This window comes from Tachysurus vachellii, chromosome 14, assembly GCF_030014155.1.
Source record: "Tachysurus vachellii isolate PV-2020 chromosome 14, HZAU_Pvac_v1, whole genome shotgun sequence".
Taxonomy (NCBI): domain Eukaryota; kingdom Metazoa; phylum Chordata; class Actinopteri; order Siluriformes; family Bagridae; genus Tachysurus; species Tachysurus vachellii.
Genome location: NC_083473.1, coordinates 21,509,818 through 21,536,200, shown reverse-complemented (window position 1 = coordinate 21,536,200; position 26,383 = coordinate 21,509,818). Strand labels below are relative to the sequence as shown.

At 40.0% G+C, this 26,383-nt stretch overlaps 2 protein-coding genes across 3 annotated transcripts in view; one reads left to right on the top strand and one right to left on the bottom strand.

The window, feature by feature from the left end:
* si:dkey-82f1.1 (DENN domain-containing protein 2A) overlaps positions 1–13,981 on the bottom strand; it is a 37,901-nt gene extending 23,920 nt beyond the window's left edge. Inside the window, exon 1 of one of the 2 annotated variants that reach the window (XM_060886960.1) lies at positions 13,637–13,981. The gene's annotated coding sequence lies outside the window, so the exon portion shown is untranslated. The remainder of the gene's footprint in view (positions 1–13,636) is intronic. The other variant, XM_060886961.1, reaches the window with a different exon arrangement.
* Positions 13,982–21,610: 7,629 nt separating this feature from the next.
* The window catches only part of adck2 (aarF domain containing kinase 2), a 5,412-nt gene continuing 639 nt past the window's right edge, over positions 21,611–26,383 (top strand). The window contains exons 1-8 of the mRNA XM_060887446.1: positions 21,611–23,061; positions 23,421–23,567; positions 23,679–23,807; positions 23,898–23,993; positions 24,488–24,733; positions 24,954–25,082; positions 25,192–25,245; positions 25,912–26,383. The exon at positions 25,912–26,383 is cut by the window's right edge and continues 639 nt beyond it. Coding sequence (XP_060743429.1) covers positions 22,210–23,061; positions 23,421–23,567; positions 23,679–23,807; positions 23,898–23,993; positions 24,488–24,733; positions 24,954–25,082; positions 25,192–25,245; positions 25,912–26,055 — 1,797 coding nt within the window. The 5' untranslated portion in view covers positions 21,611–22,209 and the 3' untranslated portion in view covers positions 26,056–26,383. The remainder of the gene's footprint in view (positions 23,062–23,420; positions 23,568–23,678; positions 23,808–23,897; positions 23,994–24,487; positions 24,734–24,953; positions 25,083–25,191; positions 25,246–25,911) is intronic.

Genomic DNA, 26,383 nt, shown 5'->3' with positions numbered 1-26,383 from the left:
TGTACCAGGTTCTCTTATGTACCAGGTTCTTCAATGTACCAGGTTCTCCTATGTACTAGGTTCTCCTATGTTCCAGGTTCTCCTGGGCAGCCAGGTTCTCCTGTGTGTTGGCCCTTCTCCACGGTGAGACTGTGCTTACTCAGCCTGTAGTCGGTTAGGATCTCTCTCTGTTTTATATCTCTGACAGTGAAGAGATACTCCTCCAATTCATTCCTTCTGTTTAGGTCCTGATAGGAGTGTAATCTGGACTGGGTTTGAGTCTGACTGTCCCAGTGCTCCAGATACACTCTCTTCATCTGTTCACTCATTTGTTTGACTTTGATTAGACTTTTCGGAGCAGTGCTGGTCTGAGACAGCAGAGTGTTAGTGACCAGTTTGTTAGTGAGTCTCAGGACCAGCTGACAGAGGGGACTGGTGTTAGGGCTGAGCTGGTGTTAGGACTGGTGTTAGGTCTGAGCTCTTGGCTTTTCAGTGCTTCATACTGCAGTGTTTTCATTACTTGATTTAAGAAAATTTTGTGATCTTTTTGTAAATGTATGATCAATGCGAATCGGTCTAATTCTGTTGGTGTACAGATACAGAACTCTGCATGCACGGACTCTGTGGAGTGTTTGTGGTCATGTGAACTGTGCGGCCCCCAAACCTCACATCCAATAGGCACGATAACACACACTCGCAAAGATTTTACACCAAATTCTAATTGGAATGTCTGTTTTGTAGAATGTTTTTTTTAAAGCATAAAGAGCTCTTCATGTTTTTTCTCTTACAGTGTATTCAGGACCTGCTGTAAGTCTTGTTTACTAGAAGACAGCAGCACCAGGTCATCTTCTCTCTCTGTTTCTGTCTCACTGCACACACACACACACACACACACACACACACACACACACACACACACACACACACACTCTCTCTCTCTCTCACACACACACACACACACACTCTCTCTCTCACACATACACACACTGTGTGTGTGTTTTATCTCTCTCTCTCTCTCTCTCTCTCTCTCTCTCTCTCTCTTTCTGCTTCTTTCTCTGTCTCTATCTCATTGTTTCTCTCTCTCTCTCTCTCTCTCTCTCTCTCTCTCACACACACACACACACACACACACACTCTCTCTCTCTCTCTCTCTCTCTCTCTCTCTCTCACACACACACACACACACACACTCTCTCTCTCACACACACACTCTCTCTCTCTCTCTCTCTCTCTCTCTCTCACACACACACACACACACACACACTCTCTCTCTCTCACACACACACACACACACTCTCTCTCTCTCTCTCTCTCTCTCTCTCTCTCACACACACACACACACACACTCTCCCTCTCTCTCTCTGATATTGCATAGCTGACCTGCATGCCTAAATGATTTTCAGCTGTGTAAAGGGGTCACATGTTTTCAGAGCATAAACTCCTCCCTCTATGCTGCTCCTCTTACTGAAACCTTGAGCAAACACACACACACACACAGAGCAAAATTTCTGATGGCTAGTAAACTCTATAGCCTATTTGGTAAGATATATCATTTCAGCCATCAGATTCAACAGCTATATACTGTATGTGTGTTCAATTCTGATACGTATAAAAAGCTGAGCTGTTACTAGATCAGCTGACATAAAAGCAGCTTTCAACTTTGAAGCTTGAGAGTGTCCGTTCCTGTCCGTACAGATGGTAGGGTAGGGTGTAATTTCACTCAAACTGTATAGCTCTACTACCTTAATAGTCAAGACTTTATCTTTTAAACCTGTTGTATTGAGCTTTATAGGTGCAGGCTCCTGAACGCCCGTGCCAACTCTGTTTAGGTTGGCGTGCAAATAAAATACTTAGAGTTACACGACATGGAGCAATTCCACAAACTTGTAAAGCAGTAAATCTGGCAGTAGCCATGTTTACGGCTCCACCGCTTTATTGCCTCGACTGCTTCCAGCTACTTTAGGAATACTGCAGAGTCTCTTCTTTGTCCTATTTTCTATTATACAACGTGACCCTGTAACACAAACCTATTTCCTCAATGATGTGGAGAAAGAGACAGCCATCTGCTTCAGGCAATAAAAAGTCCCATATGCCCCCGACTGACCTCTTACCTGTCCTACATCCTGATTCACTGTTCAGAAAAAATGACTGGTTGTGTATAAACTTGTTCTGCTACGCTGTTCTGTTTAACAAGCCTTTGGGTATACCTCAACACAATGGTTTCCCTCAATGAAGAAATAAATGCTGTTGTCTTCTTTATTAAGCACATGAGAGTAGACATGATTGTTGGAATGCTAACTGCTATGATTTGGGTTAAAACGTATTAAGCAATGCTAAAATGAAATCAATACATCAATACAGTCTTTTAAATAAACACTTTACTCAACACGCATGCTTAAAAGCCTACATCTTTATGCACCATTAAACTTTAGTATTCAACCTGCCCCATAGCCTATAAACACAAGACACACAAAAGCAGACTGATAGAATACGAGCACTATTAGTCTGTTTAAAAGTGATAGGCATCAGTTAGTGGACTCTGTTGAGAGTTTGTGGGTATTAGTTAGGGTCAGAGCCGGGCCATCAGCCTCCATCGGTTATATAACTAAGCATTCACTTTAAACAGAAGATCAGTATCAAGACACTGTCACCAGGGGTTGGGTACACACAGTGTTAGTGAAAAACAAGAGAAATAAAGAACCGCTGGAGGCTAATCATTGTAGCGATAAACATAAACAAGTGTTTGTGGGACTTTCCAAAAAAAGAAGATAATTATACAAATATGTGTTTGCGGTCAATGTGTTTCCTGCAGGTTTACTGAGAAAAATATTATGCTTTGTGTGTGGAGTAGGTAAGCTTTCCCATGGGTGGGTGGATGGATGGATGGATGGATGGATGGATGGATGGATGGATGGATGGATAGATAGTAAAAAGTAAAACCATCATAAAAAAAATTACATAACAAAAGTTTGTCTCTCTCTCTCTCTGTGTCTGTGTGTGTGTGTGTGTGTGTGTGTGTGGACATGGCTGAGCAGCCAGCTGTGTTTTATTTTAAATCCCAAATGCAAAGAAAACTCAGACTACTCCTTCTTTCCAAATCTCTTTCTGTTGTGGACAATAGAAGCCAAACCCTGGATAGTAGGAGGATTCTGCACACACACACACACACACACACACACACACACACACACACACACACACACACACACTCAATCACAGGGCCAGGGGCCAGGTCAAAGTTGACCCCCAAAGGATGTCAAAAAAGTTCTAAGGATACACACACTCAGATCAGGAGTCTAAACAAGTTTAAGAAATTACTAAACAAGAGTAAATGAATGTGCTACTATGATGAGTTATTTCTATGTCTTTAGGTCAGCTATAGCAAAGGTTATTATTCTAAAATAATAAAAACATTAGCATGAAGCCTAGTGTAAGTGCTCGTCATCGTCAGTTTGCGGAGAAACGACAGCACGCTGGAGCGCTGAAGGTCAAAATTTAGCCTATGTTGGCTGTTGTCAATGATATTCCTTGGTATTCTGAAAGGTTAAGCAGCCAGATTTCTCTCTTTCTATCTATCTCGCCTCCCTCCTCCTCCTCCTCCTCCTCCTCCTCTTGCTAACAGCTGCTTCTCATAAAGCCTGTCCACAGCGGCCAGCCCTGGAAGACCCACTAAACGCATGACATCATGCTCAATGCACCTCTGCACAGCAGAAAGAACGAGAGAGAGAGAGAGAGAGAGAGAGAGAGAGAGAGAGAAACTGGGGGAGTTTAGGTTCCACATATCCTAAAATATGCAACTGAACCATGCCTACTTGGTAAATACAAGTAAATAACTATATACCAGCATTACAGCGAATCCTGAGGATTTGTTGCTCCGTCACAATCAATCACAAGATACGGAAGAGAAAAAATAATATCGCTTGTGTCCATGTGAGGATTCTGCTACCATGAACTGAGCTGACTTGTGTATTTAGTCTTCGTTCATGTGCTCCTCGGCTCACAGGGGAAACTTTCTCTGCAATCAATTTCATGCACCACTAAACAAGTAGCAAAGCTGTGATCGAAACAGAGTGTGTGTAAGAGTGTGGAGTGTGTGTCTATTCTTCTGCACTGGTGGAGGCTCTCAGTGGGGGACTAACTTTTTACCCAGTGCCTCTACATTCAGCAGTCAGTAAAGGCACATTCCACTGAGAGAGAGAGAGAGAGAGAGAGAGAGAGAGAGATGTTTGAGTGATCATATGATGATGTAGGTTGTTGGTTTCGTACCTAATTACATACCCAATTTTTCTACATGACTTCATGTCAATCATTTATACCTGCTTGCTATTTTTGATATTATTTCTGTTATATTAATAATAATAAAAAAAAGATTAATTGGTTAAACTAATGCAGCATCCAGTTCTTAAAGCTGTCTTGTTAAACACTCACTTAGACTGCTGGTAAACATTCATTTCCTACATTTGTCTGTGCTCAAACACACAAAACACCAACGCACACTTGCTACTCAAGCAAACCCCCCGTACCTCTATTGTTAAGGAAAGGATTCATATCAGACAGGAACTTGACTGGATACTGCAAACAATAACTTAATGGGTCTATATGTGTTATTTATTAGTCTGTTATGAATAGAGTGAATTATTGTTAATAGAGTTACAAAGAAATGCTGGCTACATACCGGATATAATAATAATAAAAAAAATAAGACTATATGCGGTTGTTCATTTTAGGGCTTTTTTTTTTTTTTTTTACACAAATCTAGCGTCCACCTAACTAACCATTTAATGTTACAATGACAGCATGGCATGATATAAAGGCAGATCTTGTTAAAAAGAAAAAACAAGAAAGACAGGACGGCTTCTCTCGTGCCTTCACTACGCTCTACACATGTGCATGTCCTACGCTGAGTGAGAAGGTATTCTGTAACAATTCCCAGTGGACCAACAGGTCAAAGAAGAGGAAGATGTCTTTAGAAAATGCCTCAATCTCAGTCCAGCTGTCTATCACTGTAGAACAATGGGCTGGTTTTGTGTGCAGCAAAACTCTCATCCCACACTTATTATATTTGTCCTTGTTGTTCACCATATAATGTGACGAATGATTCAGGAAAGAAGGACTTATATTCAAATTAAAAGAAGACAGCGAAGTTTGGACCTTTCTACAAACCCAAAACAAGTTTGAGCCTTGCTCTGCGTGCAGCTGCTATGAACACAGGTCAAGACAAGTAAATCAAGGCGCTTTCCGGAAAAAAGATAAGTCGTCTACTTGTCTTGTCTACTTATTTTTAATCCGAGAGCCTTTCTGCCCTACTGAGCCAGAGAATGTGCTGAAATCATGAAATATTCCTACAGATCACGTTTGTAGAGATCATTATGCCCTTTGATCTCTTTCAATAATAGACTGTCCACTATCTAGTGCAACGTTTTTTCAGTTTCATTTTATCGTACTATGTCTATGTGTGTAGCTTAGAGAGACCAACCTGGCTTACATCCAACACAAAGCTTTTACTGAAACAGAATAACCTCCTAAATAACTGTATGAAGCTCTGATCAAGCTATTACAACCTGGATGTACGTACAGTATATTCCTCAAATTTTTGTCTTCTGATGTGTTTTGCACAGGTATGATTAAATGGATGTTTTTTTCTGACACCTTACTATTCTATCCAGCATTAATGTAATAACACAATTAAACAATTGTGTATGGTGAACTGGGATGTTTGGATCCTGTCGCCTTCCACTCCTCTTAAGTCGCTCAGGTTTGCTGAATGTGGAATGGTTGGACGCTTTACAGTATGTCCCAGAAAGCCCTCATGTCTGACATTATTTACGTTTACATTATTTCCTGCTCAGTGTCACCAAATGATAATGAGGTTCTCTTCTGAGTCTGGTTCCTCTCAAGGTTTCTTCATCATATCATCTCATTGAGTTTTTCAGCACAGTAACTCTTCTGTGGGATCGGTCCTGACAGGCTAGCCTTCACTCCCCATGCTCAGCACTGAGTCTTCAGCACCCATGACCCTGTTGTCAGTTCATTAGTTGTCCTTCCTTAGACCACCTTTGGTAGGTAGTAACCCCTGCATACTCAAATACCTCACAAGACCGGTTTTGGAGTTTTTCCGACCCAGTCGTTTAACCATCACATTATGGTTCTTGTCAAAGTTACTCATGCCCCCTTTCCACCAGAAAGAACCGGGTGCTGGTTCAAAGCTAGTGCTGGTGCTGGTTCAAATTTGGTTCCACTGGCGAGCCTTCTAAGAACCGTTTGCCTTTCCATGAGCTAGAGAGCCATCACAGTGCCAAGTCTTATGTCACTGTATGTGTCTCATCTTTCACAGTAACATTAGCGCAGCAGCGGCAAACACAAACACAACATCAACAATGGTGGATGTTGCTTTACTGTTAATGCTCATGGCTTTGCAAACCTACACTAGTATCCAAACGCGGCAAATCCAACGTGTACCTGCAGCTCGATGTAATTTGTATAAACGGAGGTTGCAATCGAGAATAACGGAAAGTACATAACATTATTTTATCATTAACACAGAAAAAAGGTAGCCTTAGCATGTAGCTACTTACTATCATGTGTGCTTATAATGTATCATATTGCGGTAAAGTAAAAGTGTAATAAACGTTAGTATGCTTAAGGTACATTATCAAATGCGCTAACAGTAGCCCCGCCCACAGTCCCTGACACAAGCGGTTCTTAAGTCTAGACCAGCAACGTTTTGGTGCTACTTAAGAACCACTTTTCCTGGTTCAGAGCCGGTGCTTTGGGTGTCGAAAAAGAAAGAACTGGTTCTAATGACTGGAACCAGTACTCAAACTGCCTTGGTGGAAAAGTGGCATCTGATCCTTACACTTGACTCATCAACACAAAATTTTGTGTTGGAAAAGTAACGTAATTATATATATACATACATTATAACAAATTTCATATTATAAAGGGGAGGGGAGAAGTCACAGAAATGTCTACAGTAATGCTAACTGATAGATGCACACTGAGTAAGCAGTCAGCTTGTATACCATGTTTCATCTTTTTACTACATACAGGTCACTTACAGTACATACAGTTACTGGAATACTGTGTACAGTCCACATGCTACACATATACCCACCCTGTCCATCAGGACCACTGAGCAGATATTCTTTAGCTGCTAGATTATTCTCAGTGTGTGTGAGTCTTGTCTTTTTTTGGTTGGATATTTTTAGTTGGTGAACTGTCCTTTATACTATTATATACACTGATACACTGACTGTCACGGTCTATCCACAAGGGACACAAGGCTGGAGAAATCACCTCAAATGGGACTCTAGACTATTATAGTCCACTGTGCTCACACAGACTCATGCACATTCACAACTATGGGCAATTTAGAGTATTCAGTCTGCCTACTTGCATGTTTTTGGCTGTGGGAGGCAAATGGAGAGCAGAAAGAAACTCACACGGTCACAAAGAGATCACGCAAAACTCCACACAGATCAAGCTCAGGATTAAACTGGTGACCTTGGGGCTGCACAGCCGTGCCACCCTGTTGACAAATAATGTTGACCTAAGGCCCAAATAATGTCTTATCAGTGGTGATGCCTTTGCATTGATGGGCAAGTAGAAGAAGGAAGTAGTATAAAGTATTATAGAGTAGTGCATAACAGTAAAGTGTTGTAGATTAAAGTATATTAGTGTAGAACCGAGTAGAGTATTATGGAGTAGAGTAGTGTAGAACCGAGTAGAGTATTATAGAGTAGTGTAGAACAGAGTATTGTTGAGTAGTGTAGAGTAGAATATTGTAGAGTAATGTAGAACCGAGTAGAGTATTATAGAGTAGAGTATTATGGAGTAGAGTAGTGTAGAACAGATTAGAGTATTGTAGAGTAGTGCAGAGTAAACTATTATAGAATAGTGTAGAACAGAGTATTGTAGGATAGAGTAGAACAGAGTATTGTAGAGTAGAATGGAGATGAGTATTGTAGAGTAGAGTAGTGTAGAACAGAGTAGACTATTGTAGAATAGGGTAGAGTAGAGTATTGTAGAGTAGTGCAGAGTGACATATTGTAGAGTAGTGTAGAACAGAGTATTCTAGAGTAGAGTACTGTAGAACCGATTAGAGTATTGTAACGTAGTGCAGAGTAAAGTATTATAGAGTAGTGTAGAACCGAGTAGAGTATTATGGAGTATAGTAGTGTAGAACAGAGTATTGTAGAGTAGAATGGAGATGAGTATTGTAGAGTATTGCAGAGTAGAATGGAGATGAGTATTGTAGAGTAGAGTAATGTAGTGTAGAACAGAGTAGACTATTGTAGAATAGGGTAGAGTAGAGAATTGTAGAACAAAGTAGAGTGTTGTAGAGTATAGAAGAGTAGTGTAGAAAAAAATATTAGCCTAGGATATTGCAGAGTATTGCAGAACAAAGCAGAGTATTTATTGTAGAATAGTTTAGAACAAAGTAGAGTACAGTAGTGTGTAGTGGAGTAGAGTATTGTAAAGTACTATAGAACAAAGTAGAGTACAATAGTGTGTAGTGGAGTAGAGTATTGTAAAGTACTATAGAACAAAATAGAGTACAATAGAGTGTAGTGGAGTAGAGTATTGTAAAGTACTATAGAACAAAGTAGAGTACAATAGTGTGTAGTGGAGTAGAGTATTGTAAAGTACTATAGAACAAAATAGAGTACAATAGAGTGTAGTGGAGTAGAGTATTGTAAAGTAGAGTAGTATAGAACAAAGTAGAGTACAGTAGTGTGTAGTGGAGTAGAGTATTGTAAAGTACTATAGAACAAAGTAGAGTACAATAGTGTGTAGTGGAGTAGAGTATTGTAAAGTACTATAGAACAAAATAGAGTACAATAGTGTGTAGTGGAGTAGAGTATTGTAAAGTACTATAGAACAAAATAGAGTACAATAGTGTGTAGTGGAGTAGAGTATTGTAAAGTACTATAGAACAAAGTAGAGTACAGTAGTGTGTAGTGGAGTAGAGTATTGTAAAGTACTATAGAACAAAGTAGAGTACAGTAGTGTGTAGTGGAGTAGAGTATTGTAAAGTACTATAGAACAAAGTAGAGTACAATAGTGTGTAGTGGAGTAGAGTATTGTAAAGTACTATAGAACAAAGTAGAGTACAGTAGTGTGTAGTGGAGTAGAGTATTGTAAAGTACTATAGAACAAAGTAGAGTACAATAGTGTGTAGTGGAGTAGAGTATTGTAAAGTAGAGTAGTATAGAACAAAGTAGAGTACAGTAGTGTGTAGTGGAGTAGAGTATTGTAAAGTACTATAGAACAAAGTAGAGTACAATAGTGTGTAGTGGAGTAGAGTATTGTAAAGTAGAGTAGTATAGAACAAAGTAGAGTTCAGAAGTGTGTAGTGGAGTAGAGTATTGTAGAGTACTATAGAACAAAGTAGAGCACAGTAGTGAGTACAGTAGATTTAAGTACTGTATAGTAGAAGAGAGTAGAGTATAATAGACTACAGGAGTAGAGTATTGCAGAGTAGAGAACTTTATTAATTCCCAAAATTAAAAAATGAATTTGAAACACAAGAATTTAGCACAAGACGTAAATTGCTGAATAATTTCACAAAGTATGACAAATAAGAAGGAGCGAATACAAGTATACTTAACTTTCCAAGTTATTTACAGACTGAGACTAAAATGTCCGTACAGAGTAACTAGTAACTAAAGCAGGAATAAACAACATCAACAGATTTCCAGGACATGAATTAGGACATGAAATTCAAAACTCAAACAAAATGTACTTGAAGTAAAAGACTAAATTTTCCCATATGGCATTCCCCATATGATACTATGACAAGTTTGCTGGTTTTAGTCACGTCCTGGGATTTTAGCCTTTCAGCTCATATATGACTGTGGTATATCATTACATTTCTTTCCCTTTTCCCTGTGTCTTCTTGCCACTTTTCTCTGTGCGCTGACTCTGTGCCAGGTCTCTAGTTACCCTTCCTGTTTTCCCTCACGCTTCTGTGGTTCCGCCTGACCATTCCCACCGGCAACCCTGCTCCCAGCCCTGCACTCAAAGCATAGACAGATTCCTACAATTCCCTGCGATGTTCCCAGAGGAGTCCAGCGTGGCGAGAGCTTGGGAAAGTGCTCTTCCGGAGTCAAGGATCCACCAAGCAACAGACAGTTTTGGTCTCTGTAATCGTCCCAACCCCCAGTTTTTGTAATCAACATTTCAAGAGTGAATAAAACAGAGGCAGCCAGAGTGATAAAAAAAAAGTGATTCGAAATGAACCACAAAACTTGGCATATGTCTAAGAGTCTAAATTTTTTTAGACTCTTAAAAAAAGTGAATCAAATACATTTGATAGGTCTTTTAAAAACGTATGGCACCATTTTTCTTGTCAAACATGGGCACCGAATCCCTCATGATGATCTTTTCAAAACATTTTCCAAGAACTGAACCATCAGGAAATGTCCTCTAACCTACTGCACTTACACAACTACAGTGTGCGTTTCAATCTACTGTATATACAGTAATTGTCACAATATTGAATTAATCCATCATGAATTGCAATAAGACCACACAAACAACTGCAAACAAGTTTTAAAGATTAGTTTACACAGGACGTCGCTGTAGCCGGCCTCCAAAATTAGAGACTCGTCTTGCACAGCAAGCCAAAAGCCAAGAGTGTGGTGGAAAAAATTTCAGCTCCACTACATCAAGATAATGGATGAAGATGCTGTTGTCTACGTTAAATACGCTAGAAAGGCAGAGCTTTTTCCTCACTTCAGTCTTCCCAAAATAGGGTTGTGGAAGTGAAGGCTTTGAACAAGGGATAGTTCAAGGACCCCGTGATTTGAACTCTGTAGCCGAAACTATGACAACATTCCGATCTTGCTTTTATACTAATGAAAGAAAGGACAAAAACATTTAGTTTATTGGTATGAAGAGTTATAACCAGTGCTAGTTACAAACAGAAGGCTGTCTAAAGGATGTAGAACATCTTACAATATACGTACAAGATACTTTCACCATTGGATTGTTTGAAATATGTTGTGTTTCGCCCACGCAAAGGCAGACATCACTGCGAGACTTGTCGCGTGTTGGTACTTTACTGATCCTCAAATTTCCATTTATCTTAAGATTAAAAATCACAAAGAACCGCTTTAAAAAGTGTGATTGTGCGAAGTCACACCATATTTGGAGTGGAGATTTACATCCCAGTGTGTCTTACTATAGAAAACAAACTTAATCTACTGCCATTTCCTCTCCCCCTTCTTTCTCATCCTGGGTTTTATAAAAAAAAAAAAAAAAAAACAGCTCTACAAAGTGCACTGAACCTTGACAGGGCCCATGTCATAGCAGCAGCTTGCAAGCACGGTTCTAGTGGCAGCAGGGGGTGGGAGAGAGCGAGGCTGAAGGAGGAAGGGAATGGAAGGAGTGTGTGTATGTGTGTCTGTGTTGTGTGTGAAGGAAGGGGGCGGGCGGTGACCACAGCATCTGTGCTCCGTTCCCAACCACTGTAGCACAAAAGGCAGAAATCTTGTGGAATCCTGAGCAGCCAGAATTCCCTCACCAGCACAGTGCATTCTGTAAGCGCTGCCACGGAGACAGCCAAGCCATGAAAGAGACCCGAAGTGAAAAGACTCCCTGGTGAATTACTGTAGCAGTACAGTTCCACTGCATTATAATTACTATGACTGAGCATCTGACAAAATGCATGGTCTGTATTTATGCAGAAGATCAGCACTATTAAGGCCAGATGTCACTTCATACAAGCGTTAATCTAGAGTTCAAACAAGAGCCCATACAACAGGCTATCATGTCTTGTGTGCTTGTGCATACACATACACACACACACACACACACACACACACTCACACACACAGACCTTGTTTTTCATTTATGATATTGTAAGTAATGTGTGTCTATGTAAAAAAAAAAGCGTGTTATGATGTCCTGAAATTGTATAAGTGAACTCAAATAATCACGTGTGACTCAATTGACTCAAACTATCACGTAAATAATGTCTGATAAACCAAAATGTCTACATGTATAAATATGTTAATCGTGTAGGGAAATCACAGGTTCAATTAAGTGATTCAGTGAGTCATGTAATTAAATGATTCGTGCGAGGGAATAATTGCATGTGCTTCTGAATGAATCATGGGGGGAAGATTTATATGGAAAAATTAACTGTTTTAATCACAAAAAAAATCACAATGAAAATAAATGAATAATATGAAAGAATCAGATGTGGAAATAAATGAATCGTGGGTGAAAATATCACTGAGTCATGTGGAAATAAATGAACCATGTGAACAAAATCCCATCAAAACAGAAGTGAAAATGAACTACACGAAGAAAAAAAAAAATAAAATCATGTGAAAATAAAGCAATTACTTTAAAAGCATGACGTGTATTTAAGTGACGCCTGAAATTCGCTCGGAAATTTGTTTTCAAATCATTTCGCAGAAGCCTCTGAGCTAAACAAGTACAGATGTAATGGATTAAATAGGAATGCACTGGGAATGCATTTGTTATTGTGCTCCAAATAGACAAACATTTCATAAGCATATCAAGTAAGATGGATGCTTCTTCATCTTTTTTGTAATCCTCCAGTTTAGAGGAGTTCAATATAAACAGCCTTTACTATCAAACAGGCCTGCAATCACATAACAGACAGACTCCTGTCCAAATCCACTACAATACACACAGGACTTTACTGCTCTACACAAGACATCCGTCTCTCTTAGATCCCTTTTTCACCTGGAAACATTCTCTACCACCTGGAGATGTGAAGTGTAATAAACCGTGTCACCGGACAATAATTCCATACTATGTAGACTCTGAAAGACATGTTGAAGATTTGCTAAATAAGTTGTTGAGTCAAAAACTTAAGACTCATGAATCCAAACCGCAGTATGGATATGAGTCAGTGGCCGCCGTGACAAAGCTGAGAGGCATCCGGAAAAGCTCAGAAATTCAATTAAGCTTTATTCCTCTTTGAATTCATCTTTCAAGACGTGTGTTCAGTTTAAAAAATGTATCTCTTAATGCTAGACACTAAGAGACACTATTGTACACCCTGGGTAATAAACCATACTACACAAAGCTCGGCAATATGATATGTATTATTGTGTATTATTAACTGATTACTCAGTGAAGAAAAGTATGTTTTTTTGACATATTGAATGTAAAAATCACTGTTTCTTGGTAATTGGCTGATTAATTTGAAGCGTCAGGTAGATTTAGTGTTGCTTGATGAAAGTTATCTTCGCTCCAGCTGCTCTGTTTACCCCACTCTTCAGACTCTATCTCTTTCAGTGGTGCAGTAAAGAGAGACCATTGTTCTGGGGGTTAAACTGACTCGCCTCACTTATCCAATTACCTTCTTCTCTATGTGCTTGTGCTGGAATGCACCTATTTAACACACACCTCTTTCGTAGCTAGTGCAAAAGATAGGGCACCTCTTACTGAACCCTGTCTGCACTCACAGACTGAATGGAAAAGAAGCTCGTGCTCATTGATGAATCTTCTACAGAGTAACAGATGAACTCCTTTCGTACACACAGTATTATTTTGACTTAAGAGATGAAACTTGAACAGTATAGGCTTTCTATTAAGCATTCAGATGCACGCACACACACACACACACGCACACACACACACACACACACACACACACACACACACACTGCTGTACCTGGCTTGGTTGCTTGAGCCCTGCAGAAGCTCTCTTGTAGTGGTCTTTCATTTTGTGAAATCTGACACTACTGAGTACGGCAACATCCACTCAATGTTTTCTTTTGGAGCAGCCAGTCCTTCTTTTTTGTCCTTTTTCTTTCACCCCTTCCAAACACTCTTTCCTTGATCTTCTTCTCTTCTCTGAGTGCCCCCCAAGGTTTTCTTATTCCCCTCCCAAAACGTGAAATGAGAAGGAAACTTGAAGCAAAGTCTAAAAACTCCACCAACTCCACCAACTTCAGACTTCAGCCCAAGCAACCTTATCTCGCCCTCCTGCCTCTCTGTGCACTCTCTCTCTCTCTCTCTCTCTCTCTCCCTCTCTCTCTCTCTCTTTCTCACATGCTCTTTCTCTGCACTTTTCCCACCCCTCCCTCCTTTCTCACCAAGACCCCCCTCCCACTCTGCCCCTCTCTCTCCTTCTTTCCCTCCTCCCTTTTCCCATCATCCCTCCACCCCCTACTGCTGAACTAATCTGCAGCTGGCCGAGTGATTGGAGGTCTGGTTGTCTTGGTGATGAAGTGTCCTATTTTAACAGCAAAAGAAAACAAGGCTTAAAGCTTAAATGACAGCCAAAGAAAAAAAAAAAATCTTTATATACTTGATTAGGAGTGTATATATATATATAATCGGTGTGTGTGTGTGTGTGTGTGTGTGTGTGTGTATATGTATATATATATATATATATACACACACACACATTCCCTAAGTACTATTTTTAAGTTTATTGTACAGCGCTTTAAACAACTGACATTGTCTCAAAGCAGCTTTACAGAAGTATAGAAACAGATTAAAGTTTAAAGTTTAAAATGAAGTTACTATTTATCTTTAACATGTATCTCTAATGGTCAAGCCTGAGGTGATGGTGAGGAAAAACTCACTGATGATATGAGGAAGAAACCTTGAGAGGAACCAGATTCAGAAGTGAACCTCATCCTCATTTAGGTGACATATAAATACTGTCCTTTCTACAACAGTGTGTAGTCGAGTGGAGCTAACAGGTCAGGGTTATTTCTGAGTTCATTATAAACCTAATTCCTTCCTGCTGAAGTCTTCAGATTTAAATACTAACACTGAGTTTTAGATCAGTTTCATTGATTTCTACACTGTTCCATAAATATATCAACATCTTATCAACAGCTGAACATCCATTCAATTCAGTTTATTCATTCATTCATTCATCTTCTACCGCTTATCCGAACTACCTCGGGTCACGGGGAGCCTGTGCCTATCTCAGGCGTCATCGGGCATCAAGGCAGGATACACCCTGGACGGAGTGCCAACCCATCACAGGGCGCACACACACACACACACATTCACTCACGCAATCACACACTAGGGACAATTTTCCAGAGATGCCAATCAACCTACCATGCATGTCTTTGGACCGGGGGAGGAAACCGGAGTACCCGGAGGAAACCCCCGAGGCACGGGGAGAACATGCAAACTCCACACACACAAGGTGGAGGCGGGAATCGAACCCCGACCCTGGAGGTGTGAGGCGAACGTGCTAACCACTAAGCCACCGTGCCCCCTCAATTCAGTTTAATTCAGTGTTATTTGTATAGCACTTTTAACAATGGACATTGTCTCAAAGCATCAAATGTTTATGTACATTTATTTCCATTTGTCATTATTTAGCTCTAATGAACAAGCCTGAGGTGACGGTGACAATGAAAAACTCCTTAAGATGGTAAGAAACCTTGAGAGAAACCAGACTCAAAACCAGACTTATTGTCATTTGGGTGACACCATAGAGAGTGTGATTAGAATTATAAACACCGCAGAGTGTGAATTAGCATACATCAGGTCAATAAAGTGTAACTTCTGTTTTTTCAAACTGTGGGTGGAAGCACAACCAAAAAAAACTAGAACTAGAAGTATGAACTGTGGATATGAAGGAAGCGCCATCAAGACTAAAAGCGACAATGTACTGTAGCGTGCACAAGAATACAAGAATAGACTGAAATGACAGTGAAAAGTAAAATTAAATTGCTGACGGTAAGACTTTACATTTACATTTACAGCATTTGGCAGACGTCCTTATCCAGAGCGACGTACATAAGTGCTTAAATCTCTAACATTGAATACATTAATGCTGGATCACTAAGTTACATACTTAAGATACCATGAGTTTAAAACATTTATTCAGAGTTACAATGAAAAAGAGTCAAAGGTTTTTTTTTGTTTTTTTTTAAATGCAAAAGATAAGGAAAGAAGTGCTAGTTGAAGTGTTTCCTGAATAAGTAGGTCTTCAACCGACTTGGTTATGTGATGTGATGTAGTTCTGTGTGCATCAGTTTTCCTCTATAGAGAGAATGGGAGAACCAAATGCTTCGTCCAAGACATGTGAGAGCACGACTGCTGCTTAGGAATATAACAACCCTCATAACTGTCCTCTTCTATACGTAAGCTGAGATGATGGAGAAGGTTTGCTCTAGAGAAGACAGAGAAGAAAGTGATGTCACGAATTCATGTGTAGAATGCTGTCATAGAGGAAAATGCTTCAAACATGGTTGACTTTAGCTGGGTTAATGTTGCCTACGTGCAGAGTCGGACTTGAAGAAACTTGAGGCATGAGAAAATAAAGACAATCACGTTTGACTAATTTTACTATTTATTTTCTGGTTTGTAATCATTTCCCAAGCAAATAGTGGGATGTGATAGCCTAGTGGTTAAAGTTTTGTGCTACCAATCGGAAGGTTGTGAGTTTGATTCCTACATCCACCAAGCTGCCACTGCTGGGCCCCTGAGCAAGGCCCTTAACCCACTATTATTAAAAAACTATTTATCTCAACTAAAATATGGGCCTAAAAGCATTAAGGACTAAAAAAACCCTCAGTGTGACAGTTTATATATATATATATTTTAAAAACTTAGTGATAAGGAAATAAATCTTTCAGTAGTAGTGAAGATTTCCACTGAGTTAATTGTTAGCACAGTGCTCATTGGTAGCCCCTTCTGGTCAAATTTGTTTCTAGCAACCAAACCTTTAAACATCTAAAACGTTTTACAACGTCGATTTTCTATCTCGATCTCTATGATTCATTTGATGCAAGTGCTTCAGTGTTTAAGCGTCAGGATTCCTCTAATTAGTTGTAGAATTAGTTGTTCTAAATGTAGTAATATGTTACACTGATTGTGTTGGTGTGTGAGGAAATGAGAAGAATGTGTGATTTTTATTAATGATGAGATGAGATGAGTATTGTGGCTGTGACTGGACAGTGTTTGCTTTTTCGTCTAAAACATCTTCATGTCAATCCCGGTGTGCAGATTCTTTGCAATTTGGTACAAAAGGATAAAATATCTTGAAACTTAATAATAATAAATAATAATATGTTTCATTTATATAGCGCCTTTCCCAAGCTCAAGGACGCTTTACAAGGTACATAGTGTAACATACATATTCGTCGGACATTTGCCCAGGACAAAGGATCATACATATACACACATATACATATTCGTCGGACATTTGCCCAGGACGAAGGATCACATGCAGCTGCATGAGATAATAACAGAAGACAGGACTATACACAAAAACATGATGAGACTGGCAGCCAGTGAAGAAGATCAAATAATATAGGGGTGATGTGGGCAGATTTTTTATTGGAGGTTAACATTCTGGCAGCCGAGTTTTGTATGTACTGTAAACGTGAGATTGAGTGAGCTGCAGTTGCTCTCTGAGTGAATTGCAGTAATCGAGACGGGACGTAATCAGAGCATGTACTAATGTTTCAGCATCGTTTCTGCAGATAAAAGGTCGCAGTTTGACAATGCGTTGTAAATGAAAAAAAGACGTTTTGGAGAGGCTGCGAATATGGGCATCAAAGGATAGTGAGGGGTCGAATATGATACCTAAATTTCTAACGGTAGCTGAGGGGAAAATCGTAGTAGCATCCAGATCAAGACTAAAGTCCACAGAGTTGTTTTTTATAAGAGATGGAGGACCAGTTATCAGAATGTCGGATTTACCCAGATTCAGGCTAAGAAAATTTGAGTGTAGCCATAGTTTTAACTCGCTAACACAAGCGGACTTAAGGGCGCTAAAACCTAGCACTTATCGTCCAATGTGGCATTAAATCTCTCATCTTAGCAGACAGCAGGGAATCCTGGTGTTGACCTCTGCTGTTATTTAATTCAATTCACTAAAATTATGGAAATTTATTTGAATTTATCCCTAATAAACAATCCTGAGGTGACGGTGGTGAGGAAAAACTCCCTTAGATGGAAGAGGAAGAAACCTTGAGAGGAACCAGACTCAAAAGTCTGAACCTCATCCTCATTTAGATGACACTGGAGGATGTGATTATAAACTGTTATAAACACCAGAGAGTGTTATTATGAATATATATATTTATATACAAACCCGATTCCAAAAAAGTTGGGACTCTGTACAAATTGTGAATAAAAAAGGAATGCAATAATTTGCACTCACTCACACTCATTTTCTACCGCTTATCCGAACTACCTCGGGTCACGGGGAGCCTGTGCTTATCTCAGGTGTCATCGGGCATCAAGGCAGGATACACCCTGGACGGAGTGCCAACCCATCGCAGGGCACACACACACTCTCATTCACTCACGCAATCACACACTATGGACAATTTTTCCAGAGATGCCAATCAACCTACCATGCATGTCTTTGGACCGGGGGAGGAAACCGGAGTACCTGGAGGAAACCCCCGAGGCACGGGGAGAACATTTTGAAATGTCATGCCAAATATTGGCTCATTTTGGATTTCATGAGAGCTACACATTCCAAAAAAGCTGGGACAGGGTGCAATATGAGGCCGGAAAGGTTAAATGTACATATAAGGAACAGCTGGAGGACCAATTTGCAAATTATTAGGTCAACTGGCAACATGATTGGGTACAAAAAGAGCCTCTCAGAGTGGCAGTGTCTCTGAGAAGTCAAGATGGGCAGAGGATCACCAATTCCCCCAATACTGCGGTGAAAAATAGTGGAGCAAAATCAGAAAGGAGTTTCTCATAGAAAAATTGCAAAGAGTTTGAAGTTATCATCACATCTACAGTGCATAATATCATGCAAAGATTCAGAGAATCTGGAACAATCCCTGTGCGTAAGGGTCAAGGCCGGAAAACAATATTGGATGCCCGTGATCTTCGGGCCCTTAGACGGCACTGCATCACATACAGTACAGTACAGGAATGCTACTGCAATGGAAATCACAACATGGGCTCAGGAATACTTCCAGAAAACATTGTCGGTGAACACAATCCACCGTGCCATTCGCCGTTGCCGGCTAAAACTCTATAGGTCAAAAAAGAAGCCATATCTAAACATGATCCAGAAGCGCAGTCGTGTTCTCTGGGCCGAGGCTCATTTAAAAGCGGAAAACTGTTCTGTAGTCAGACTAATCAAAATTTGAAGTTCTTTTTGGAAAACTTGGTCGCCATGTCATCCGGACTAAAGAGGACAAGGACAACCCAGTTCGGTTCAGAAGCCTGCATCTCTGATGGTATGGGGTTGCATGATGGTATGGGGTGGCATGGGCAGCTTACACATCTGGAAAGGCACCATCAATGCTGAAAGGTATATCCAAGTTCTAGAACAACATATACTCCCATCCAGACGTCGTCTCTTTCAGGGAAGACCTTGCATTTTCCAACATGACAATGCCAGACCACATACAGCATCAATTACAGTATAACATCATGGCTACGTAGAAGAAGGATCCAGGTACTGAAATGGCAGCCTGCATTCCAGATCTTTCACCCATAGAAAACATTTGGCGCATCATAAAGAGGAAGATGCGACAAAGAAGACCTAAGACAGTTGAGCAACTAGAATCCTGAATTAGACAAGAATGGGACAACATTCCTATTCCTAAACTTGAGCAAACTTGTCTCCTCAGTCCCCAGATGTCTGCAGTCTGTTATAAAAAGAAGACGGGATGCCACACGGTGCTAAACATGGCCTTGTCCCAACTTTTTTGAGATGTGTCGATGCCATGAAATTTAAAATCAACTTATTTTTCCCTTAAAATGCTACATTTTCTCAGTTTAAACAGTTTAAACTTCCACATCATTGCATTCTGTTTTTATTCACAATGTGTACAGTGTAAAATGTCATTTCTAAAGATGTACAAAGAATGGTTATTTGAGTTACTAAGCCTGTTTTTTTGTCACACCATTTTGTGTAAATTATACAAATTCTTATGCAGGAAATTACAAATTGACTTGGTCTTCTTTTACGTGATCAATAGTATATAGTACAGGAACGATAAGTATAAAATGATATAGACAGCAGTATAATTATGGTACAGTAACCAAATAGTAAAATAACAAATAAATAAATAAACATGATAATGAAGATCGTAAAATAAAATCAAAATAATTCTATTAGAAAGCAAACATGCATCTTTTTGATTTTACAGCTTTATTGCTGGTATATATCACTGTGTCTGGGTGATTAGAGAGCTTACATTTTCTGTAGTTTTACATTTAAAAAAAAAAAGAAACATGATCCTAAACATAATTTCCATTTAGTTGTCACATTCTGAAAACAACTCATGTTAAATCTCAGCTTTATGACTCTATTACATTTATCAATACCTGATTATGGTGGTTGTAACTATATTTATTGAAACACACTGCATGAGCTGCAATCTGTCTGTTCAAGTCTTTTAACTGTAGGACAAATAAATTCATGCTCTTGGGTGTGGATCATCCATACATGCTTTTGTTGTGTGTCTGGGTTTAGATCAAAAGTTTTGCTATCTTCATTGTCATAGATAAGGCTTTAATTATCTTTGGCAAAATGATTGTTTACTGTAAACCAATCCTTTCTTTTTTGCATTAAATTTTACGGCATTTGGCAGACGTCCTTATCCAAGTGCTTTTAAGTCTCTATCAGAGAATAACATTAACACCGGGTCACTCACCGGGTCTAAAACTCTGTTCAGGTTTTTTTTTTTTTTTTTTTTTATCTACACATACAATAAACAGGGAAAAGTGCTAGTTGAAGTGTTTCAGGAAGAGGTAGGTCTGTATGAAGATTACTCCGAGCCAGTGACTCTGTGAGCTGTTCGGACAACTAGGGGAAGTTCATTCCACCACTTCGGTGCCAGAACAGAGAAGAGACTTGATGTCGAGTCTTGATGTAGTCTTATCTCTTGAGAGATGGTGGGACCAGTCGAGCCATGCTGGTAGATCTGAGGGAGTGAAGTACAGTGTGAGAAGTGATAAGAGCTTTGTGTTAAGAGGGAGCTGGTCCATTTTTGGGGTGGTGTGTAAGAATCTTATGAATCGCATGAAGTACCACAGCAGACTGCCTTTGTGGAACTCCAACTACTCTGCAATATTATAATCCACCATAAAGCAAGACTGAATGAATATTGTTATGAATATTTCAGGGAACAATTCGGAAACGTACCAGCGTTATTTTTTATGAATTGAAAATAAATAATGTCAAAAAAAAAAAAAAGGGTACAAACACCTTCAAGAGATCAGAAGTAATTACACCAAGCTTGTAATATGTAAAATATATATCAAAAACAGTAAAGAATAAATACAATTCAATTCAATTCAATTAAAATTCAATTAAATGTAATGAAACCATTGCTAAATAGTGGAAAGTGTGATATACCTCATCAGTAATATCACAAAAACATCTCTTATAATTTTTCAGTTATCTAACACATTTTTTTATTAGTTAAATTAAAACAAAACAAAAAAAAGACAGATTTCGGTGGAATTATGTGATATAATACAAAATATGAGTCTGTAAACTTCTGTTCGTGGGGAAAAAAACTTTACTAAAACCTACCAGCCATAATTTAAAAAAAATAATAAAAAATATTGGATACAGTAATGATAGTGACTTGGTGGAAGTGTCAGTATAATAACAAATAATATCTTTTAAATAAAATGAAATAAAATAAAAGTCTGGGCACGTGGGAGTGGCCCCACGTGGTGTTTGTGTTTGTTTGTTTGTTTGTCTGTCTCTGAGCTTTAGCCTTAATAAACGTCATCCAGCTGCTTTTAGAATTGAGCAAATATAATGCAAGACAAAGTTAAGAAAATAACCACATCATCACACGTTTTTCTGAAACTAAATCTGTAATATATTCTCCAAAACACAGCCGAAAGCAAACCGGAACGCGATTCCACGGTCATGTAAACCTACCTACACGGAAGCATTTTAAGGTGGCACCGGAGAGTGCGGGCAAATAACGCAGCAAGTATGAATGAAAAATATAAACGCGAGACGTGCGGTTTCGTGGTGACGTCATCTACATGTTAGTTGATTTTATTGGTCGTCTATTACACACGTTATATCTATTATAGGTAACGGATCTGATGTAGCATGAAGCTGTTTAGTTGATGTTCTATTCTTTGTTCATGGGTTCAGTAGTTTACATGCAGTTCTTTGAAACCACCTTCATCTATTATTACTCCTTTGTGTTTGTAAGAGCTTTATTTCTAGCTCAAATGTGAAATCTGCTCCAAATTCTAACTTTATAGATCAAACTAGTAACTGCTGCCAAAGGACGATACGAGTACAACAGTAAAATGTCTGCATTTTGCACAAAGCTTCTTTCCCAAAGTCTCAGGTGTAGCATTCACAGAGTCTCGGTGTCTGTGCGATTCGTCCCGTACAGAATCTTCTTTGTCAAGAAGAGCCATCATGTTCTTTCTCGAATACCCAAAGTTGGATTGTTATGTTGGGGGGCAGGTGGAATGGCGTACGCTTCAGCACAAGAGGCAGTGATTCCTCAGAGAACTACAGAGAAAAAGTCTCTGGCCAAAGTGCAGGTCCACAGACTGATATTTGTGTTGAGGCTGGGCATCCGTGCCTTGGTCCTCCTGCTGAAATTCAGCCCTCTTTTGCTGCTCTACCCACTTAGTCTGCTCTCCCAACACTGGACCACATGCTGGATAGACGCCCTTCTCTGGGTCACTGAGACATCTGGTCCAACGTTTATCAAACTTGGCCAGTGGGCCAGCACGCGACGAGACATCTTCTCCCAGGAGTTCTGCGACCGCTTTTCCCGGCTCCACGTCAGGGTGCATCCTCATTCATGGAATCACACTAAGCAGTGTCTGAAGCGGGCCTTCGGGGAAGGATGGAGGCAGCTCTTTGTCTTTGATAGTAAGGAGCCTGTTGGCTCAGGATGTGTGGCGCAGGTGTATCGGGCCAAGGCTCGAGTCGCAAGTGTGAAAGACCCGGCGTTCAAGCAGCTGGTAGAGGGACTTGAAAAGGAGGACCTGCTGGAAGCCTGGGAGGTTCCAGGCTTTGGAGACATTTTGGGATATTTCTGGGGGTCAGAAAAAGGAGATGTGGAGATGTCCGAGAACGTAGACGGAGGTTCTGCTGAGGTTCCACATGCAGAGGTTAAGGGGCTAATACCAGTGGCAATTAAGGTACACTTAAACACACTCTACTCCCGATGTTTGTGAATAAACATTTTTATTATATAAGTATAAAATTTAAATATGTTCTAAATACTGGAGCAGTTAGTGAGTAAATATTATTACATCCTGTTTTACTCTCTCTGCTGTGCAATCGCTGTGTGACTCAATATCATTCATTCATTCATCTTCTACCGCTTATCCGAACTACCTCGGGTCACGGGGAGCCTGTGCCTATCTCAGGCGTCATCGGGCATCAAGGCAGGATACACCCTGGATGGAGTGCCAACCCATCGCAGGGCTGACTCAGTATCATTATATGATAAAGTGTTGCAGTGTCACTGGAGTCTTCCTACTTTTTTTGGATGCAGGTGCTTCATCCTGGCATCAGGAGACAGGTTCAGATAGACCTGATTCTGATGAAGGTAGGCAGCGTGCTCATCAGCTGTTTACCAGGCATCAAGTGGCTCAGTCTACCCGAAGTGGTTGATGAATTTGAGAAGCTCATGACTAAACAGGTACTCCTTCCTTCTTCCCCAGATACACATGCAAACTCTTACACACACCATCCATCCATCATCCATCCATCCATCCATCTATCTAGTTAAAACCCTTTACTTTGGTTGCAGATAGACCTTCGTTTTGAAGCAAGGAACATGGAGAAGTTCAAGAACAACTTCAAGGACTTGGAATATGTCAAGTTTTCAACACCACTAAGACCTTTTGTCACAAGGTCTGTCCTGGTTGAAACGTATGAGGTCAGGAAATTTATCATGATCAACATCAGTAGATGGTGAGTCTATGTTGGGCTTTGATTGAAGTGCGTTTGTGTGTGTTTTTTGTTTTAGGAGAGTGAACCCATTTCAAACTACCTTAGATCTGAGGTTTCTGTGGCTGTGAAGCAGAGAATTGCCCGTATGGGGGTGGACACGCTGCTGAAAATGGTGTGAGGATCAAAACATGCTTATATAATTAATTCATTCTTTGCTTCAAATAGTGTCTTTGTTTAACAGAACAGAACAGAACGGGGCATAGAAGCCTTTATTATCGCCACATATACATTACAGCACAGTGAAATTCTTTTTTTCACATACCCCAACTGAGGAGGTTGGGGTCAGAGTGCAGGGGCAGCTATGATACAGCACCCCTGGAGCAGGGACTGTTGAGGGCCTTTCTCAAGGGCCCAGCAGTGGCAGCTTGGCTCTGCTGGGGCTTGAACCCCTTAAATAAATATGCAAATTAAAGCTCCTCTGTGATTTGGTTGCCTGGGAAATAGAATTGACTAGTATAATGAAAGACAATATAACGATGTGAATACAGACTAAGGGAAACAAACATTTCAGCAACCTTAACACTTTAATATTAAACGAATCGAAATATATTCCTATTTATATATCTTCTCATATGGACTTGATGGAACTCTTATCATTCTGTGCAGGTGTTTGTGGATAACTTTGTCCACGGAGATCTTCATCCAGGGAACATCCTGGTTCAGGCGGATCAGGGAGTCTCGGCCCGGGACAAAGCCACGCTGACGGATCTGTGGGACACGGTGGTGGTCAGCATGAGACCTTCACCTCCTCCATTACAGCTGGTGCTGCTGGACACCGGAATTGTCGCCCAGCTGAGCGAGGGAGATCTGCGTAACCTGAGAGCTGTCTTTACAGCCGTCGTGCTCCAGCAGGTATTGAGGTGTTAGGTGTCAGGGCTGGTGAAAGAGAATAAGGAAAGGAATCTACACTTTCACTTGCTCTTCCACCTTTACTCTAGCGGTACTTGTTTTCTTCTTGGCTTGATATTTCTATTTGCTCGTATTTCCTAACGTGTAAGTCACTTTGGATAAACGTTTCTGCTCAAAAGCAAAAGAAACGTAAATGTATTTCTGACGTTTTCATCTGTGAAAGGGGGAGCGTGTAGCAGAGCTCATTCTAAACCATGCCAGAGCCAATGAGTGCCAGGATGTGCCACGTTTCAAAAAGGAAATGGCTGAGCTGGTGAACCTCGCTGTCAGAGACAAACTGTCTCTTGGGAAGGTACACTACATACCTACTACACACAAATCTCAGCCTTAAGGTTTTACATGATATATCACTAGATGAATCAAATACATTTGAATTGATTCCTGTTTTGCTTTCTGTAAAGATTCAGGTGTCAGAACTGTTGTCACGAGTATTCGGATTGCTAATCCACCACAAGGTAGGTGAAGTGTTTTAATGTAAACACACACACACACACACACACACACACACACACAACAAACTGAGTCTTTTTATTTACTTGATTCATTTGAATCCATTCAGTTAAACAATTCGCTCAGATTAGTTCACCAGTTCTCTTTTCCAGCCATGATCATGTCATGAAATATTCTTATGTTGCTGTTTTTTATGAGGAATAATTTTTCACATCCAGTCACATCAACACATCAGTACATGCATCTAGAATTTGATTCACTGAACTCACTGATTCCTTTGAATGTTCTGTGAATCACAGTCCTGACTTAAAAGGATTCGTTGAGTAAAGGAGTGTGGATCAGACTCGACACATGTTTAACAGTCCTGATTGTAGGTTTCACACGTTTGATGAATAGTAGAAACAATGAGAGATACTCAGATTGTCCAAGGTGGGGCAAGGGGTATGACTGTAAGCATCAGCCACACTTGTGTATATACGTAATCCATACATTTTATGTCCTCTAGTGAAACAGTAGACGTTTTGTTGAAACTACATTGTTCTTTAATTAAAATGTTATTTTCAATGTTCTAAAAACAGGTTAAAGCAAATGTATGATGTCTTTACTGTTCATCTTTCACGAGATGTAGCTTAATTCCATTCATTCACTGTAACATCCATGTTTGTTTGCAGGTGAAGCTAGAGAGCAACTTCGCCTCCATTGTGTTTGCCATCATGGTACTGGAAGGCTTGGGCAGGTCACTGGACCCAAACTTGGATCTGCTGGAGATCGCAAAACCTCTGCTGTTAAAAAACTGCACCTCTTTTCTTTCCTGAGCCACACACATACCCCACAACACTGGTCCAATGTAGCTTCTAGTAAACAATCTGCTTCTGGCCATTTATAAGATCAGACTTAACTGAATATTTTCTGCAGTTATTCCTTTAGCAGGAGTGAAGTATCATATCTACAGTCTCTGTGAGGAAAACTTTGGTTTTAATGACCAATCTTTATAAATCAGGACATACCTCATATACCCCAATAATTAACCTGTTATTAAGAGTAATTGTTAGAGGTTTTAGTCATACACAGATTGCATCACTCATTTAATTATCGACAGAAATCCTCGTTGTTTTGCCTGCTTGTATACACTGCAAGCACAAA